Below are 20,635 nucleotides of genomic sequence, written 5' to 3' on the forward strand. Positions count from 1 at the left end.
TTTTTTTACGGGCGGGCGGGCGGATTTTTTTAAAAATATATTTTTATGAAGTTGGTAAGTTCATATATTTTTTAGTACATGTTAGTATGTAAATACACTGTACTGCCTTTAGACACACAGTACATCGGCATTATTACGCAGTGTTATCACTCCCTTAGTATTGACTCACATAGATTTTTGCCATACCTAAGCAGTCAAATATTCCTGCATATTTCACTCCTTAGGGCTATATTGACTGCTTATCGGGGTTGCGCAGTTGAACGGCGCCTAGTGCAGCATTGTCACTGCATGAGTAGGCCGTGGTGCAACGGTTGTGCAATCATAAAATCGGGATTCATGAGGTTATCGTTCTGGAATTTGAAATACGGACTGTTTGTCGTGATAAATCCAATATTGACTTCGTACTTGGTCAGTATAGGAAATAAAAACCTCGTAAAAGACCTCGGCTTCGCCTCGGTCTTTTACTCGGCTTTTATTTCCTATACTGACCTCGTACTCAGTCAATATTATTAGATACTTATGCCATACATGTTGTATAAAGGGATCACTGGCTAATACTTTGAAACTTTGTGTAGCTCTGGAACGAGAAGAGAATAACTTCAAGCGGTGACTCTGACTGTCCAAATCATCAAGCAAATGAAGAACGATGCGAGTTGAAAGTAAGTTCGGGAACTACTTCGAAGTACAAATTGTACAATGTACCGGTACATGTATTGCTAGTTTGGTGTCGGCGTGCACGAATACATGGGCTTTTTCCATCGACGCTTCCTGTGCTTGCACACATGGAGCAGCAACTTACCGGTACAGGTGAAATATCGTTCCCAATCCACGAGGAAAGTGCAATCTCGTCTGTCCTTCATCCCAAAACAGAAGGCCGTCCTTAAAGGGGACACCACCATTCGCGGCCCAAATCAGACCGCATACAATTGAAATAGACATATCATGAAAACGGATTGGCAGATTGCCTTCAAATTTTCTATGTTCAATCACTATATACTGCTCCACAATGTAGGCACCAAAAAGAGAATTTACAGTTCATCCCAGTAATGCTTGATGGGCTACACAAATTCTTCACGGGTGCGCACTGTGGTATCATCAAGTCTATGTGATGATTAGTTATATTGAAATAGAATAATGCAACGAAGGACTGAGAGAGGACGACTATTCAGGAAACTACCAAGGAAAGACTGAACAGCAACAAGAGGCATGCACTGTCGATTATGGGCACGGAGTACACACATGCACGCATAGTATGAGTAGTATGCTGTAAGGTTGTACGCACGTCCATGCAAGGAGATGCAGTAGCATAATAAGAAACATGAGAGTGCAAATATGTACGATGTACACGGGTACACCACACGCCCCTTCTGAGATAAACAAGCGGAAAATCGGAGCTGTTTATCTCACATAAATGAGAAGGAAAAAACAGAAGTGAGAGAAAAGAAAGTAAACACTAATGAAGCGTGATACCAATACCAACTACTTGTAGCAAGAGTGTGAGGTACAGGTAGGTAGAGTCAAGCATAGGACTTAGATGCTGTGGACGAAATGTTCAAACGCTCTGGTGCCTGGCGAGACCGTTGGCTACGACGAGGCTGCTGCACACAAGGCTGCTGCGGTGCTGCGGGCTCAGCTGGGGAGGTGTCTGCAGGCGGAGCGGGAGGGGCTACGGCAGGGGCAGGCTTGAGAAGGCGACGGTTGCGCCAGTAAACACGGCCGCTGGGTAACTTCACCATATAGTCCCGGTTGCGACCAATGGCGACGACCACGCCGGTGGTGCGCCAGAGTTTGGTGCGCGGATCTTGGATGTCAACCCGCATGCCAATGCGAAGTGGGGACAGTGATCTGGCAGACTCATCATAATGCTGTTCTTGGGTGGCAGACTGAGCGGCAGAGCGCTTGTCAACATCGGTGGCTTTGGCTTGCCAATCAGGAGCAAAGCTGAGATGATGAGCTGTCACGAAGGAGGACAATGGTCCACCAAACAGTGCTTGGGCTGGGCTCTGACCATTTTCTCGGGGGGTGTTGCGCCATTCTAACAATGCGCGTCTGAACTCATCGACGTCCAAGTTACCGTCGGACGTGGTCTTCAACACAAGTGATTTCATCGCTTTCACGGCGGCTTCGGCATGGCCATTAGATTGAGGATAATGAGGTGAAGACGTGGAGTGCTGAACTTGCCATCGGGTGCAAAATTCAGCGAAGCGACGTGATGAAAATTGCGGACCACCATCAGTGGTGAGGATGCTGGGGACACCGACGTCGGCGAACCAGCCACGGAACACACGGATCACATCGGCAGAAGATGCAGTGCGGCCGATCTTGGCGATGCAAGGCCAGCCAGTGTGGCGGTCGACGTAAACCAGGTATTCCCAGCCTTGACAGGAAAATAAGTCGGCACTGGTTGACTGGAATGGCAGGGTGGGACGGCGGTCAGTGGTGACACGCATCGGTTCCTTACACTGAGACGGAGCGTGCAAGCGACACTGTTCGCAACTGCGAACGACTTGGGCGATGTCATTAGACAAGTGTGGCCAGTATACGACTTGTCGAGCTCGACGCTGTGTGCGGTTGAGGCCTTGGTGGGAGGCATGAAGATCCTGGAGCACACGTGGGCGGAGGGTACGCGGGACCACAACACGTTGGCCTTTCAGGACAAGATCACCGTCGACTGAAAGATGCTCGCGGATAGTGAAGTACGGTTTCACAGCTGAGTGGACGGCGCGCTGATCATCAGGGAAGCCTTCACGAACGGCTTGGAGAAGGGCCTGATAGTCATCATCGGCACGGGCAGCGTCCAAGAGCTCGCAGTGCCGGAGGTCTGCAATTCGGCCATCCTCGTCCTGGCGGAGACATGCTCTGATGGCTGGTGCTGAGAGCGTTGAGCTTTCACCGAATTCTTCCTCACTGGTCGGCTTGTCGACCGGGTTACGGGACAGTGCATCAGCAAACGCATTCTCTTTGCCCTTGCGCCAGTGCGACGAGTTGAAACGACCGGAGTTTCAGTGCGAGGCGTAGCAGACGTGGATTTTCTATCTGATCCAGGGTGTACTTGTTCAGAATCGGGACCAATGAACGGTGGTCAGTGAACAAATCGAATCGGCTGCCGGACAGAAAGAGGGAGCACTTGTGGACAGCCCAAACCACAGCAAGTAACTCCAGTTCTATGACGGCATAACGTGTCTCTGCGTCGGTGAGAAAGCGGCTGCCACACTGCAGCATGCGCCACTGGTTATCTTGGCGTTGCCATAACACCAACCCAAGTCCGTTCAGGGCAGAGGCGTCGGTCTCTAGCCGAAGGTCGTCACCAGCACGGTAGTACGAGAGAGTCGGCGGCGATATCAGTTCAGACTTTGTGGCGTTGAAAGCCGCGGTGTGGACATCATCCCACACGAACTCATTCGTGGTCTTCAATAACGGACGTAGCGGAGCTGCGAGCTCGGATATCCGTGGGGTGAATTCTCCACACTGATTCACCAGACCGAGGAAGGAACGGAGGTCGGTACGATTGGTGGGTAGGTTGAAGTGCTGAAGAGCGGATGTCTTGTCAGCTGGCACGGTATATCCGTTGGACGACACATGAAACCCACAGAATTCGACTTCAGCAGCGGCGAAGACAAACTTCTTTTGACTGAGAGTAATTCCGTGTTCGCGTGCACGGGTCAGGACGGCACGGACGTGAGCGACATGGTCCGAGAATGACTCATCGTGAACGAGGCCGTCGTCCACCACCTTGATAAGATGGGTCAAACGGTCGAAAGCTGCGTCGGTGCGGCGGTTGTACTCATCGCCGGCGGACACAAGACCTTGTGGATTCCGGCAGAATCGGTATCTACCCCACGGCGTGATGAACGTAGTGAGAGACTTGGCAGACTCAGACAGGGGCACCTGCCAATAGCCATGACGGGCGTCAAACTTGGTGAACCATCGGGCTGTGCCGATGCCAGAGAGAGCATCACGTGCGTTCTGCATGGGGTGGGTGGGACGCTTCACTTGTCGGTTGAGAGACTGAAGGTCCACAGTCAGACGTTTCTCACTAGAATTCTTCTTGTCGACTACAACAATGGGGTGGCACCAGTCGCACGGCTCTGACACTGTCTCGATGATGCCTTCCTCAACCATATTGTCGAGCTGGGTTTTCACCTGCTCACGGTAGGCATGTGCGATAGGACGAGCTGTGTAGACTCGGTGAGGTTTCGCATCATCTTCGAGAATGATGTCCATTGGCTTGCCACACATGGGTTTCAATGTCGTGTCGTCGAAGACGTCTGCGAACTCTCGCAGTAGGTCAGCACGGATCTGCGCCAGCTTGCTAGGGTCAGGTGTGTTCACGAGACCGGTCGTCACAACGGGAGCCGTTGGAGGTGGTGTGCTGCTGGTACTAACACGCGCAACTTGCTTGGGCCAGCCGTCTGGTAAGAGGCCTAAGGCGTATAGCGATTGGCGTGACAACAGGGGTTCACGCAGTCCACGGTACACATGGATGGTGCTATCATGCTTGAGCGAGCCGATGGTGAGAGTGGCAGAGATCTTGCCAGCTGAAACGAGACGTTCACCATTGGCAGCATGCACATTATCATGGTCTGTGGCCAGATTCTCCACAAAACCACCGAGATGCGCTAACTGATCGACGCCAATAGCGTCAATGTCACTTCCCGTATCGGGGATCCATTCTAGGGAGGTAGCGTCAGGTTCAGTGCACAATTGCGTGTCGACTGGCACCGTAGGGGATGCATCACACTGAGCGCGGCGGAGCTGTAGTCGTCCCAGCGTGCGCTGCGAGGACTGGTCAGCCGGTTTGCGGGATTTTCTGCACACCGCTTGGAAATGTCCAATAATCTTGCAGCCGCTACACTTTTTGCCATGTGCAGGACACTGCGACTTGCTGGCATGGGGAGTGCGACCACAATTCGGACATTGCGATGGCGTGGCGGACGCCTGTTGCTGTCGCGGGTTATTGCCGTGTTTTGACCGCTGATAATTTGTTTTCCGAGCGGCATTGATGGAGCTAGTGCCGGGGATACTGCTGCTCGTCCGAGAGGCTGCCTCCTCCGCTCGACACAATTTAATGACCTTCTCCAACGTTAGATCGGTAGTGGCAAGGAGCTTATGGCGTGTCTCCGTGTCGAGAATGCCAGTAACCAGGCGATCACGCATGGTCTCGTCGTACCTGGTACGCTGTCCCTGCTGGCATTGGCGGCATACTCTGCTTGAACAGAAATTGCAGAGTGCAGCTTCGCTGAAATCGCAGCAATTGTGGATCTCCCTGAGGGAAGTCAGGTACTGATCGAAGGACTCTCCATGCTGCTGTTGGCGGGCATAGAAGGCGATCCGGTCCAGCAGAGGGTTACGCTGGCCGCGAATGTATGCCTGTACAGCCTTGATGAGATCGTCGTCGTCGTGGTTGTCAGCCAGAGGAATTGTGCCCTCACAAAGAAATCTCCGGAGGTCCTCGTCCAGGCACTGACGAACCGTTGCCACTCTGGTGGCATTGTCCTGGGAATCCAGGTGCTGGCACCGGGCGTAGTCCCGCCAAAGACCTTCCCATGCGGCAAACTCTGCGAGAGAGGCAGAGGCAAGTAACATAGGGCGATCGACCGAAACTGGTCTCGCCGCAGGTACATGTTCTCGTGCCGGTGGGGCTGGGGGTGGACGTTGCGGTGGTGGAGGTTGAGAAATGCTCCTCAAAGTTCGCTCCACGAGCTGTGTCAGGTGTTGCTCGCGGGTGGCGGCGGTCTCCATCTGCTGTCTCATGAGCTGGGCGAGGGCAGCAATGTCAGGGCTGAGTACTGGTGTGTCTGATTCCGCCATGCCGAAACGGAAATTTCAAATAATTATTTCACTATATTTGAGAGACGAAACGCCAGAGGTACTAGCAAGACCCAGGAGTAGAAAGACTGATGGAAACTGCTACTAAAACAAGTTCACTGCGCCATGTGGTATCATCAAGTCTATGTGATGATTAGTTATATTGAAATAGAATAATGCAACGAAGGACTGAGAGAGGACGACTATTCAGGAAACTACCAAGGAAAGACTGAACAGCAACAAGAGGCATGCACTGTCGATTATGGGCACGGAGTACACACATGCACGCATAGTATGAGTAGTATGCTGTAAGGTTGTACGCACGTCCATGCAAGGAGATGCAGTAGCATAATAAGAAACATGAGAGTGCAAATATGTACGATGTACACGGGTACACCACACGCACAAACAGCATTTTTTTTGGACAACTTTGCAGCAAGATGTATCAACATAGACAGTTCCAAAATGCAGCAAAACCCAGTCCATATGCCTATGCAGGGAATGAACTACAATGAACTCTATCTGACAGGTATTACTACCCCAAATGCAGAGACAAAACAGGACGAGCCGCAAAACGCGTAAAATAGAAGGCACTGTGGGAGCTCAAAATCCAATGTAAAAGGTCCTATGATCACCATTGTAGTTCAATCCCTGCGCAACAAGTCACTGATTCCAAAAATGTATGGGTTGATAGGTCTAAAATAAACACACTAGCCGCAATCATGTCCAAGAAGGCAGAAAAAGGCCAAAAAGCACAAACATTTAGGTGTCCTTTTCATAGATTCTAAGACTATTGTTCCAACTAAAACCCACCAGCCTCGTATGTGACACCCTCAGCTTCCACAATCTGCTCCTCAATTCCCTTCCTGCACCTCCTCCTTTGTTTCCTTCGCTGTTTTTCCTCCTGCTTCATCTTCTTCTCAGCCTTGGCCACTCTAATACTATCCAACATGAGCTGGCGTTCTGCAAAAACGCCAGGTGCGGTTGCAGAGAGGGATATGGCCCGACTTCCACTTCTCATACTCGTCAGCTGTGACTTCACTATGCGCCTGGCGAGCTTTCCACAAGCTGAAGCCATGGCAGTACTTGGAAGCTAGATGCACATCAAGGACCTTCCCGACTTGCCAGTCAATTGCCGTAAACGCACCGTGTAGGGAGGAAAACCCGCGCTTCATTCACGTACCATCATAGGTGACAGCAGTTATATGCTTAGGCCTGTCCATTGTCTTGTTCATCTGCTGCTTCGTTCATGCTGATTTGCGCAACTGACCTTGCCGCCTTGCACAATGCTCGCTGGTGCCGCTGGAATGCAGATAGCTGAACAGGTGGGGCAAATTCATGAGGCCGCAAAAAATTTGCCAGCCAACATGGCCAATTCCCAGCGTGCGCAATGCCAGAACACTGCGGCGATTGCACTCATAAAACTGTCCTGACTTCTCCACCACTGGCAGGCTGGTGCCTGCTGAACACTGGCTCTTCATTGCAACATGTGATTCTGACAGTGGATGCAAGGCCAGAACGTGCAGTTTCAGCAATGGTCAGCTCACCTCCACAGTATTTTACACGAGCAAGCAGAGAAAATCAAATTTCGTAAACAATTCAAGTCCAGTGGCGTCTGAATCACAACTTTCAGCGATTGGGCCATGACAGTCTTCAGAGAACGAGGAATCACTTGAGGGAGCAACTGTCTGAGTTCGAGGCCAGCGTACATCCATCAAAGCTCTCCTCCGAATCCGATCCACCATCGCTCAGTTGAATCCATTAATTTTTTATTATGATCACTGTATTCTTATTTTTGGAACGCCATCGTACAACTTGCGCTTCGAGGCGGACTCTGGCACTGCTTCAGCTTCATAAACTCCCTCAGCCGCTTCCTGGACAGGTGCTGCGTGCAGTGAGAATCTTCTCTTTGCAGGACGCTTGCACGACCTGCTCTTCTTGTTCCCCATTGTGCATCGCGCTCGAAACTGCAACAGCAAAGAAGTCCTTTGGGAAAGAATTTTTTGCACTTTTTTTGCACGTGGCACGGGTCACTGCTGCCATGGCAACAAAATTTGGAAGTAAAAGCGCTTCAAAACTCCCAAACTCCACGGCCACAATCTTGACAGCTCGTTTAGTGCACGAGCATCGCGATGTGTACAATTAATATTTTTTTTCAACTTTTTAGTGTACGAACATCGATGTGTACAAATTTTTCAAATATTTTCAAATTTCAAACGGTCATATGACCATGATGACTGCAACGGTTGGTCCGAATCGCTTCAAATTTGGAATACTGACACCTCAGGGCATATGCTTTGATTTCCAAAAGCAAAAAGATGACAAATCGAAAGTTGATTTTTTGACCCCTGGAAGGTGGTGTCCCACCTTAAGGCAAAAATTAAAATTTCACCAGTTGTAGTCTTCGGGGTGCTGAGTCGAATGGTCGTGGTCCGAGGAAGCTGAGACGCTCCCTTCCTACTTGAATCCCAATCGAACTCGCGCACTTCCACCGAAACTGGGTGACTGCGCCCTACGAGATGGGGATTTGTATGCAAAATGTCACTAAAAGCGCCATTTCCTTCTTATAAAAGCACGGATGACCGCGATTGGCCCATATGTTGTAGTCTTTTGGACGCTGAGTCGACTGGTTTTGGTCCGAAAAGGCTGCGATACAGCGTTCCGCCGTTATTCCCAATCGAACATGGTTGAACAAGCTGTCACGTGCTCCTGCGTACGCCAGTCACCTGGTCACCGTGCCTGCAGGGTACAACTTACTACTACTAGCCTGTTTGACCTTTTTTGGGTGCAGTCCTGTCACTCGAGTTGAACTCGAGTTGAACCTTGGTGTGAAAGTTGTCACCTGCTGGCGTGGTGACCACTGACCAGGTGATTTGGGCACCCAGGAGCACGTGACCATTTGCTCAACCATGTTCGATTGGGAATAAAGGAGGAACGCTGCATCGCAGCCTTTTCGGACCAAAACCAGTCGACTCAGCGTCCCAAAGACTACAACATATGGGCCAATCGCGGTCATCCGTGCTTTTATAAGAACGAAATGGCGCTTTTAGTGACATTTTGCATACAAATCCCCATCTAGTAGGGCGCAGTCACCCAGTTTCGGTGGAAGTGCGCGAGTTCGATTGGGATTCAAGTAGGAAGGGAGCGTCTCAGCTTCCTCGGACCAAGACCATTCGACTCAGCACCCCGAAGACTACAACTGGTGAAATTTTAATTTTTCCCCTTTAATCTGGAACGAGGCAATCACTCTCAACCGGACGGTCACTTCCAAGTAAGTCTCGCCAGTCTGCCGGTGGTCGTATCGAGTAGACTCTACTACCAGCACAAGGGATGCAGCAGTCGTAGGTCTACCAGTACCACCAAGAGTACATAAACCAGAGTGTGCAACTCGGGATGGTTCCTGTGGGAGCGTAATTCGTGCACTACGTCATTTCTGACGGCATGGTAAGCCACAGGTACGGTGAAAAGTTGCGTAACCAGTCGCGGTGGTGCAGTTCACTGAGTTTGTCCTGATTTCGGTTTTTTGAGACGGATAGCCTGGTGACTTTACTTGTCGGTGGATGTACGCAGCGTACACAGTCACACAAAACACCGAAATCCTGAAACAGGACGTCTAAAATCAAGCAAACTTGGCTGATTTCCGGGCTATGAAACATGAAAATTTGAGCTCTACGCAAGTCGCGGCTTGGCTGATCTCATCAGGGTGACGTAGTGCACGAACTGCGCTGTTTCAGATCTGATATGCACAGTTGCACACTCTGGTTTATGTACTCTTGGTACCACTCACTGCACTGCACTGCAGTACAAACTACAAGTCAAGTCCAAAAGGAGCCGCCTGCGTCCGCAGACTCACGCTGCACAGCACATGAGCACGTAGACGTGGACGTGTTCAGTCCACGTACGTCAGTCACACGACAGCCCGCCGAAAAAAAGTTACGGTCGGGCTGAAAAATGTACGGTCGGTCGGGTGAGTCGAACCACACAGACCTTCTTCAGTGTGGCCTAATTATTTTATTCATGCAATGTAAAAACGGTGCAGGCCCCGGTACCGGTGGAGACGATGTGCAATAAAACGATGAAAATAATGAAGAAATGGTATAGGGAAAAATATATGCATTCAAACAATTGTTAAAATTCACACTTGTAAATTTCACTGCTGTTGCTCTTATATATAGCTTAGTGTTATTTCTCTAACTTAGATTTTCTATAATAGTTCAATTTTTGTTTCAGTGTCCTTTAGTACAACGACGATTCCTGATGAGTGTTGTACGAAAACTTGTTTGAATCCATATTTTTCCCTACACCATTTCTTCATATTTTCATCGTTTTATTGGTAAATATTTTCTCCGGATTTGTGTCACTTGAACTGCCTCGGTCTCGGTTGGGCATGCTTCACAAATGGCTTGTATACATTTACCTGATCAGACGGACAGTAGCTGCCCTAGCTTGTTTATACAAGCTACAAGTAATTACGGGCCCACCTCAACTTCTCGCGGTTCTGCCAGCTCGCCGTCAGCAGTCGGTCAACCCGCGAACCCGGAGCGACCATGCCAGCGCTGCTGGCCACCGGTTTCAACTGGACGCCAGCCTGCCAGCCTCTACCCCGTTAGTCCTGAAGCGATCATTTCCCCACTGTGTGCTCCACCAGTGGAATGCATTGCCCTGTGATCTGCTCCTGCATCCTCCCCATCGCAGCCGAATGAAGGCATTCAAGACGCAGGTATACCGCTACCTGCGCGCCGAGAACTGGATGTGGGTTACTGACTCAGTCTAAACTCAGTATCTACATGTAGGTATTGCTCTCTTTTTCCTTGTTTTCCTCTACTCTCTGTCTCTCTCTCTCTGTCTCTTCTCTGTCTCTGTCTCTCTCTCCTTCTCTTCTCTCTCTTCTCTCTCTCTCTCTCTCTCTCTCTCTCTCTCTCTCTCTCTCTCTCTCTCTCTTCTCTCTCTCTCTCTCTCTCTCTCTCTCTCTCTCTTCTCTCTCTCTCTCCTCTCTCGTCTCTCTCTCTCTCGTCTCTCTCTCTCTCCGTCTCTCTCTCTCTCCGTCTCTTCTCTCTCTCTCTCTCTCTCTCTCTCTCTCTCTCTCTCTCTCTCTCTCTCTCTCTCTCTCTCTCTCTCTCTCTCTCTCTCTCTCTCTCTCTCTCTCTCTCTCTCTCTCTCTCTCTTTCTCTCTCTCTCTCTCCTCTCTCTCTCTCTCTCTCTCTCTCTCTCTCTCTCTTCTCTCTCTCTCTCTCTCTCTCTCTCTCTCTCTCTCTCTCTCTCTCTCTCTCTCTCTCTCTCTCTCTCTCTCTCTCTCTCTCTCTCTCTCTCTCTCTCTCTCTCTCTCTCCTCTCTCTCTCTCTCTCTCTCTCTCTCTCCTCTCTCTCTCTCTCTCTCTCTCTCTCTCTCTCTCTCTCTCTCTCTCTCTCTCTCTCTCTCTCTCTCTCTCCACACTATACTTTTCGCTATATATATTTTTCAATCGTTTTTGTTTCTCTTCTTCTCCCGATTTTCTGATGCGTGAAGTAGGCGCGGATGCCGAGACCATTGGTCGGCGGAGCCTGCAGCACCTCATCACCACCGCTAAGTGGCATTTGCAGCCCCATTCAGTCAATGTCTTGTTACAGGTCTACTCTCCATATAACGTAATCTCTGGGACCACGCAAAAAGTATGTTATATTGAGAGTTATGTTATGTAGGAAACCATGTGTAAAATACAAGATGCACCTCAAAATGAAGGGTATTACAAGGCGGGTTCAACCGTGCAAACATATACACACTGTACCACCATCGACATCAGATACCATCAATGCCGCAGAATATATGCACAATAAGACTAAACTGGCTAGCTACGGCTACAGCTTGATTGTACCGCGCACGTGAATCTACGTTGTATCGAGAGTGCACACGTCGGGGACTGCGCCGTAGGGTGCGTTATGCCGAGGTTTACGTTATGTAGGACTAAACTGGCCTAAACTGCCTAGCTACAGCTACCGCTTGATCGTACCGTGCAAGTGAATTTATGTTGTATCGAGAGTTCGCACGTCGGGGACCGCCGTAGCGTGTGTTATGTCGAGGTTTATGTTATGTAGAATTATGTTCCTGTCCCACATGTCTAAGCTACTGGAACATATTGTACACGACCAACTAATGTACTATATCTATAATGCACCACCACCACTGTTACCCCTACCTGCTGAGCAATTTGCCTACCGCAGAGGCCACTCCTGCGAGGACTTGCTCACTCCCGTGATCAACGACTGGATGCTCTCCTTGGACAATGGTGATTATGTCGTAGCTGCCTTTCTAGACATGTCTAAGGCATTCGACACAGTTAGTCATGAAGTTCTACTGAGTGAACTTCTGGAAATCGGTGTCGGTGGTACTGCCTTGCAGTGGTTCTGTAGCTACCTTACCCACAGGAAGCAACGTGTGGTCACCAAGACACAGCAAGGCCTTACATATAGCAGCAACAGGGGGGTTCCGCAAGGCTCCGTCTTGGGGCCCTCTCTCTTCAATCTGTCAGTCAGAAAGCTCCCATCTGTACCCCAGCACTGCAAGGCTCGACAGTACGCGGACGACGTCTCCCTGTACAAAGCTGGCAAGAACGTCAAACGATTGTGCAAGGAGTTGACAGAAGACATTGTGAAAGTGAAAGAGTTCTTGGCGGCCAGAGGCTTACTGCTGAATCCTTCCAAGACGCAGTTTGTCGTGTTCAGGTCAAAGTGCAAGCCCCTTGACCCTAGCGTCGCTCTACAGCTGGGTGAGGTCACAATCAACCCTAGTGCACACATTCGATACCTTGGCATTATACTCGACGAACATCTCTCCTTTGGAGAGCACGTTAGGCAACTAGAGCGGAAAGTTGGAAGTAAGTTAGCCATGTTCAGAAAGGTCCGAGATCACATGACGGTAACTGCAAAGCGTGCATTTTACATTTGTTCCATTCAGACAGTACTCGAGTATGGGAGCAACTCATTTGCTCACTGCTTGTCAGTAACTCTGCATGACCGTCTAGTCCGTCTTAGTAATAGAGCTCTACGCATTGTGTTCAGTATGCCTCGTTTTTCTGACGTATCCCTTATTAATGCACGCCATCACATTCTCCCTTTGTCTGTGCGCTATCAGTTCAAACTCTATATCTTAGTGTTTCGTGTCCTGAATCAGTTAACTACTACTCTCCTTACTGATTGCTTTTGCCTTCGTTCTACTTCTACTCGTACCAATTCCTGCACTCGCTCCCAGGTATCTTCGTCTGTGACTCTACCCACGGCTAAAACTCGTTTCGGTCTCTTTTCAGTTTCTTTCATCGGTTCCGACCGTTGGAATGCCCTCCCCGCTGCAGTCCGCTTATGCTCTTCCCTGCATCTATTCCGTAATTCAGTACTTTCATTTCTAGGGTACCCTGTAAGAAGGCCTTAGGCCTGTGGGGATTGCCCTATCAAAAATTTGATAATAATAATAATAATAATGTTGTGTAGAACAAAACTTGTATGGGAGTGATGCTGTTTCGGCGCGGGATTTGATTTTTTTATGTACTAGCGAGGTTTATGTACAAGTGAGAGTTGTTATATCGAGAGCAGACCTGTAGTCTGTTGTTTTGTCATTTCCTGCTTCTTTCTTCTTTTACGAATTGGGTGCGTGGTTTCAAGTAAAAAAAAAAAAAAAAAAAAAAAAAAAAAAAAAAACATCGCTACAATCATAACGTTTTTATGTAGCATAGGGAGGTTCTGCTCTACGTTTTGGGAACGCGACGCAAAGAATCACGCGAACTTTCTTCGCGTTCCCGTATTACGTAAAGAAATGCTGTTCTGCTCTACGTTTCACCTAGAGAAGTCACGTGGAATGTGTACTGGGATTTTCCCCTTCCATATTTGGCAGTTTTCTGCATGCAGTTGATCGATACCCAGCAAATCCGTACGCATTTTCTCTGCGTGTGCCACAACGTAGAGAACCCCATCTCCGCGTAGAAATCTGGAGCCAAAACACGCGAAGCCGTAGACTCTAACCCAGACACCTGCTCTCTACGTGATTTCTCTACGTTTCACGTATAGCAGAACCTCCCTAATAGCTATGTAGCGTTAGTGCTTAAAGGTGTTACGTGTCTACACAATCACAAAGTCATGCGCCGGTACATGTACAATGCATATAGTGCTTAAACGCCCGGAATGGGCGGAGCGTAGTACGCAAGAGGTACACAAAAGGAGTAAAATAGGGCTGTTTCGTTGTTACTCAGAGTTTCATGGCAAAAACCAATCATCAGACAACATCTCATGATCATGATTGTAGCCGATTGTTGCCAAAAACATGGGATTTCCCGATATTATCCACTATGAAACTCGGGAATATGCTGCTCAAACCTCACATAATGCTCGTTTTGTTCCTTTCTAATGCTCCATAATGCTCTGATGCTCGGATAGTCGTATAATGCCGAATATAATGCCGGCATTATCCGCTGGACCCTACCAAGGATGCTATTTCCAGCCAAATGACCCTGGATAAGGAGACCACCGGTGCACCTGGTAACAGAGACCGTGTTTTGAAGGTCCCTTGAGCAGTCGTCTTAGACAGGTTTCACTGTAGTAGTAGTAGTAGATACAATGATTTAGAAAAGCGATCCTGTCAGCTTTTCTATTATTGTGTTCACACGGCGCTACCTAACGACACCGCTATTCAGACACGTTGTCTACGTAGCTACGTAAGTTTCTACGTGAGATGCTCGGTACCTGGTCCTGGACCAGGGAGCTAGCTACTCCATGGCTCCTACCATCGCGCGGCCGACTGGCCGCATGCGTGTGCATTGCAGACTTTTTGTTGTTGCCTTTTCGGATGTGCATGCACGAGGAACTTCAGGGCTGGTATTTGGGATCACAAAACGGCAAACACGTCAGAGGCCATCTTGAATCACTCTACGTCATCAGATACCCACACGTGATGCGGGGCCGCGAGATCGCGACTGTGCAAAAGTGTACTTGCCAGTGCAGTCTTTGACCTAGCTGCAAGAGCAAGTGCTAGTTTATTTTTATTTTTTGGTGGTGCTTGAACTACGAAGTAGTGGTTGCGACTTCGGCGATGAACTAGTTCGAACTGCTTCCCTTCGACTTTCTTTGACAGAGCGGGTGCTGTTAAGGTTTCCTGTTGTCAGTTTGTATCCACCACCGGTCTTGTATGTCAGTGCTTGTACAAGGAGGTGTTCAGTAGCTATTTTCAGTCCGCGCCATGGGTAGCATCCAGGGTAGGAAAAAGTCGCACTCTGACCGGCTTGATTATCCCGAGTCGAGAAAGAAGCGAACTAGTGGCCAGTTCGGCTCAGTATCATGGCCAGCTGGACGTAGATCAGATCGCCCAGAGGTCGAACAAACCGACAGTAGTCCTGAAATCCTTACCTCGCAGAACATTGACGATGTGGAGCGCGGTGTTCAAGAACAAGGAACCATGGTAATAATTGGATTCGCTCCAGAAAATTATTCTCGTGGTTCCCGGTTCCTTTCCCATGACTCTAATATTTCCTATGGTCTGGATACGTGCATCACGCTGAAGCCTAGATGAATCAGATTGTAAGTCAGTCTTCTCTCTAGCTCAAGATTGTGCGAACATGTTATCAGTGAACAATAAAAGCAAAGGACACAGTGCAACAAATGGAAAATGCACGTCTCCTTCTTTTCCTTGCCGTGCGTACTGCACTGTCACAGTCTGCAGTTCTGACTGGAAGGTGTCTTCCGTTTGTGAAAGAACCAGCGCAAATCGCGCGTGGCGCGGCGTCCTTCAAAACGACACAAGTGAGCTCCACATGAGCCGATTTTGACAATCGATGGCTCAAAATTTTCAGTAGGAGATGCTCCATACTTTGACCGAAGCGAATTTCGCCAAAACGATCCTAGAGGTGGGACACGTTTACCGAGTTTGAGGGTGTTATTTGAGGTCCAAATTGCGAATATCGAAAAATCCTTCGGTGAATCCCTTTGCCCACATCTGAACTCGGTGCCTGCAAAATCTCAGCCTGCTAGAGAGAACTGTGGCTCACTTGCGTGGATTTGAACAGGCCAGAGTCGACGCGAAGTACGGCAAGACAGTCCGTGCGCCAGATTCAAAAAAGTCGTCTAAAAGTTGACTTTTCATTTTCCGCACTGGGCAGTTTGCGGGTACTTTTTGAGTCGCATTCTCAATGGTGGACAATTTTGGAAAATGGTTTTGTGTCTATGGCTCGTTTGTTTTAGCATTTCGCTACCTGTGTGGTGAGCCTAAAAATTGCGCTTAGCCGTGGCAACGTAATGGTGTATTCCGTTTTTCAGCCAGATGACTTGTTTCGCTGTGGTCCGGCATCTTCCTAGATTCTCAGCCGTCGTCGAATTTGAGTATTTTCGAAACATTTTTTAGGGTGCAGGCGTGGGGCAAGGCTTTCACTCCCAGCCAATGGCACCATTTGGCATAACTCAGCCCTATGAACACGTCACCAGGCCCTCGTTAGTGTCCAGCCCATATTTCCAAAAATGGACTGGACTTGAAACTTGAGTGTACAGACAGTACTATGCATTATCCACGTAATGACAGTATGCAATAACTTTCGCAAGCTACACGACAATGACTCGCTGCAGAATAACATAATGATATTCACACCATATGCCATTGTGGTGCACCGTGATACCAATGACAGTATATTTATCGGTGATCAATTGCCTACTGGGTCGCTCCGTTGCCGAGAACATCAACTTTGCGGACTGTGGAATGACCCGCGACACCGCCAACCACCCCTGACACAAAGCCAAATGCTAAAAGAGCTGACTGATACGGTACCTAGCAAGTTAACTGGATAATGCTTATCTTCAACAAAACCAGGACATAAAACAGTGCTATGATAAACTACCTCCAGTCACCGGAAACAAATACAGTGCATTACGCATATGGATAGAGATTGCACTAGTACATGTATAATTGTATACCAATCTTAGAGTAAGAAAACAAGTTATCGGGTCTATACCATCAGAGTTGGCAGCTATATGTATTGGATTCTCCTGGTGTGCAGAATGATGCTGGTGGCGTGGTTCATATCCACTGTTGGCTTGCTGTCGGCAGTGCCTTCACTATCTCACGTCTAAGGCATTTTATAGTCTGCATGACTTGGATCACAACGCCATAGTTATCCACACGAGAATGGTAATAAATCCAGATCACTAAGGCCTTCTTCATTGCAGTTGGCGCAATACGTTCACGGGATCGCGTCTCCGACCTCCAAATTGTAATTATAGCTGGCTAGTCTGTTGTTTATTGGCAGACAAGAATTGCGATGCTTCTTCGAAAGAGGCAGTTTAGCAATGTCTGTCCATGACATATTCCGCATTGCTGTGTGTGGAAAGAAAGGTGCAACAACATTAGATTGCTGCTGGCCATAGACATCAAACTGCTACATCTGGCTTCAGCTGTCACAGGTCCATTGACAGAGAGACTGCCGCATATTGCACATACTGCAAACTATGCCATCGCCTCATGGATCAGAAGTCACCACACTGAAAGAAGAACAGCAGAGGAAAACAGAACTGATGCAGTTAATTGATGCAGTTAATTGGCAGCAACAAATTTACTCCTTCATTTCATTCGACGAATTTGAGTCGTGCAATGCAAGAAAATTAATAAAGTCAGAGAGCAGGATCTAGGAGAGGGCATGCACCAGTGCTGTTGTGCCTATAATAATTAGATGCTCAGAATTTCACCACAATAATGCACATAATACTGACATATTTACACTATGCAACCTAGTAGTCAACAAATTCAGAAAAAAAATCTAGTACTTCAGCTGGTGAAATATCCCACCTCTATCCCCTAAGCTCAAGTGTCCCTGTAAAATTGATAAAGGATTGGTAGATGCTCACTTGGAGTGGTGTTTGAAAAGTAACACAACAGGTCATGACGATTTAGAGCATGCTCAATTGTCTCTTCTCACAAAATCACAATATTGCCTGTGCGTGGTTTATTTCGGGTGCAATTGTGGGGCACATAGGTATCACTCTAATTTCTCGTGCATTCGAAAGATAAAGCTTTGGTCTATCACCCCACAAAGCGGCTTTAGTGTCCGCGATAGGTAAATGCCTTACCTGGTGTGAAATTGGTGACCATATTCCTCGTTTCAGCAATTACAAAAATGAGACATTCGTCCTTGGTGGCTGCTCACGAACTGCAAGCTCCAAAATAATTTTCCAGGGTACGGCCATAGGTGTCTACATCACTCCGAGCCATCTCTCCAGTGTAGGAAAGATCTCCTGACGAGACTAGAAGGGCTCTAAGCAGCAAATTTCATTGAAATATTCACCATTCGGAGATAGGCGAAATCAACAGAAAACAAGCCCGCAGGTGCGGCGCCTTGGAGGCTACGATTCCCGCGAGAAAATGAAAATCGGTCTCTCAAGGGCCTTGGCGCACGGACTGAAGATTCCCTGTACACAGCATGGTGTGGCACATGTCACGTGAACCAAAATGGCGCCCACGTGTTTCTGTACAAATACTAGCCCTGAACTTCCTTCTTTGGAACTGCTTCTTGCATGAACTGTTTCGGATATTTCGTCTCCTGGCCTGGCTTATTTCGTTTCGGCGCTGCCGAGACCTCCTTTCGCGGAATATTACTCAATGACAGGTGAGTTGACCAGTTCCCTTTGATTCATTTGCTTGTGTTGACTCTTTCATTTACGAAAAGTGTTCTGATTTTGGGCGGAATGCAATAAATAATGGAAAAGCTGACAGGATCTCTTTTCTAAATTTAGCTTTTCCGCTGCCGAGGCCTCCTTTTACGGAATATTCAGTGACAGGTGATCTCTGAGTTGACCGGTTTCCTTCGATTCATTTGCTTATGCTCACCCTTTCATTTACGGACACGTGTGCTGATTTTATTCGGATTTAGATCCATTTTTATCTCTTTGCCCTTGCCTACAGTGTGCGAAGAACGCGAGTTCACCTTCTTGACGGTAAGGCTTATGTTAGATGTGTTGTCGAAATACTCATATTCATTGCACATAAGTACGTTACAAGTAAGGCACTGGTCAGTGGCAGTTCCCAATCTGGAGGGAAAGATTCAAGAACTCATTGACCGAGTTTGCCAAATAAAGTCGCATATCAGGGAAAATCTCCATCGTGGAGAGGTTCAGTAACTTGTTTGCTTCATACGAAACAAGCCAATGGGTGCAGTCTCGTCTCGTGAAAATCTTGTACTTGTATGTTTGGATTTGTTTACTCGAGTCTGGGCTGTTTGATTTGTGAGTACCGCCGAGATTGCACTGCCCCAAATAAAGTTTCGTGCCGCCAAAGCAAGAATTACGATCTGCAATCTGTTTGTAGTGCCTCTAGTACCTGCAAGAATGTGCAGTACATGTATCGTACTTTCTCTGTTGCTGTTTCAGTTGCCGTCATGTTGCTAAAGAAAGGCTCAGTAGAGAGGTTCTGCAAAACGAAAATTCGAACGAAGTTTCGCGACGTCCTTACGAAAGTCTGTACGAATTTTTGCACGAACTTTGCGTTCTGCACATTTTCGTAGTTTGCGCGGGCCAAGTGCATGTACGCCATGACCCGATCTCACGAAATTTCCTACGACAGTTCATTTCGCCTTCCCTGCAAGTTTCGCGTCCAAAGTTGCGAAAGTTCGTGCGACGTTTCGCACTTCATGATGTAGAAACGAAAGTTTGTACGCATTTTCGTTTTGCAGAACCTCTCTAGTGGCTCTTTTGTTTCATACGAGACGAGTCAATGAGTCGGTGTGGCTTAGAATCTTTCGCTGTAGAAGAAATCTATTCGTATGTCTATTGGAGAAATAATTGTATTCACTGGTTATAAAATAGGTTAAACTCACAGAATAAATACCATCGGTCCCCTTGGTGTTCGTCCTAAAGAGGTTCGACTGGATATCATTCATACTCACCAAAAGATGTGTAAGATTTTATTATCATGGAATGCCTTGTTTATCTCTCAGTATCAGTACCTCCAACTATAGCCTTTACCCTTTTATCCTCAGGATCAGTGTAGTTGTTGGAACGAGGTGTCGGACTCAGCAATGTATTTGTTTACATTTTAATACATGTTTATTGTTCCTCCTTTGCTGTGTTGTTTTAGAAAATCGTGGACTAACAGTTTGAAGTCATTGAACTATTTCCAAAAGTTGTATCGACATAAACAGGATTACGATTTCAGTGCAATATGATGCTGGATGACCTTATCACGATAACCCATGATTATAAACCATTATAAACACAGAATCAACAAAAACATCTGCGACATGCACCTGGCGCATGGCTACATTTCTCAAATAAATCTGATCGAGTCATGAAATTCTGCAACAGCAACATGCACAGAATGACCTCCGTATAAAAAAATATCACCACCACTACTCGTACTCACATGTTTCCCCGCAGAAGAACATGCATTATGCTAGTGCCATTTTCTGCAAGAAAAGGCTTGCACATCAATGCGTATAATACGGTATTGATATGATCAAGAGTACATAAACCTCTTGATACACACACAACAGAGGCGAAAGGCTGTGTTAGCTGTAACTTAAAGTTTCACGCATCGGAGCGATCATCAGACAGCAGCATTCACCTCTGTTGTGTGTGTATACTGCTCTGTACATTCGTACATTGAGCACTCTGCTTCGAGCTTCCTGGCCTGGACCGGTCTTGTTTGTTTAAACCTCTTGATATGATCAAGAGTACATAACCCCCCAGAGTGTGCAACTCCACCATGGGTGCTGTCCCGACAGAATTTCAAGTTGACGTCATTTTGATGATGCAATGCGCACTGTACATGGATTATCAGACGAATCCGGAACCTGTGGTTGACCGAAGCCGATCGATCCTGTACAAATTATTGC

At 47.8% G+C, this 20,635-nt stretch overlaps 1 protein-coding gene and 1 long non-coding RNA gene across 2 annotated transcripts; both read right to left on the reverse strand.

Annotated features, from left to right (window-relative positions):
* Positions 1-945: 945 nt before the first annotated feature.
* LOC135813345 (uncharacterized) lies at positions 946-5,811 on the reverse strand. Its single transcript, XM_065326445.1, has 2 exons — positions 3,145-5,811; positions 946-2,966 (listed from the first exon to the last, which is right to left on the reverse strand). The coding sequence occupies exons 1-2, from the start codon at positions 5,809-5,811 to the stop codon at positions 1,518-1,520; spliced, it is 4,116 nt and encodes a 1,371-aa protein (XP_065182517.1). The 3' UTR covers positions 946-1,517.
* Positions 5,812-16,566: 10,755 nt separating this feature from the next.
* Positions 16,567-18,199, reverse strand: LOC135813588 (uncharacterized). The gene is made up of 2 exons (XR_010553023.1): positions 17,877-18,199; positions 16,567-17,291 (listed from the first exon to the last, which is right to left on the reverse strand). It is a non-coding gene; the product is annotated as an uncharacterized LOC135813588 (long non-coding RNA).
* Between the last annotated feature and the right edge of the window lie 2,436 nt (positions 18,200-20,635).

The sequence above is a fragment of the Sycon ciliatum genome, chromosome 4 (genome assembly GCF_964019385.1).
Source record: "Sycon ciliatum chromosome 4, ocSycCili1.1, whole genome shotgun sequence".
Lineage (NCBI taxonomy): Eukaryota > Metazoa > Porifera > Calcarea > Leucosolenida > Sycettidae > Sycon > Sycon ciliatum.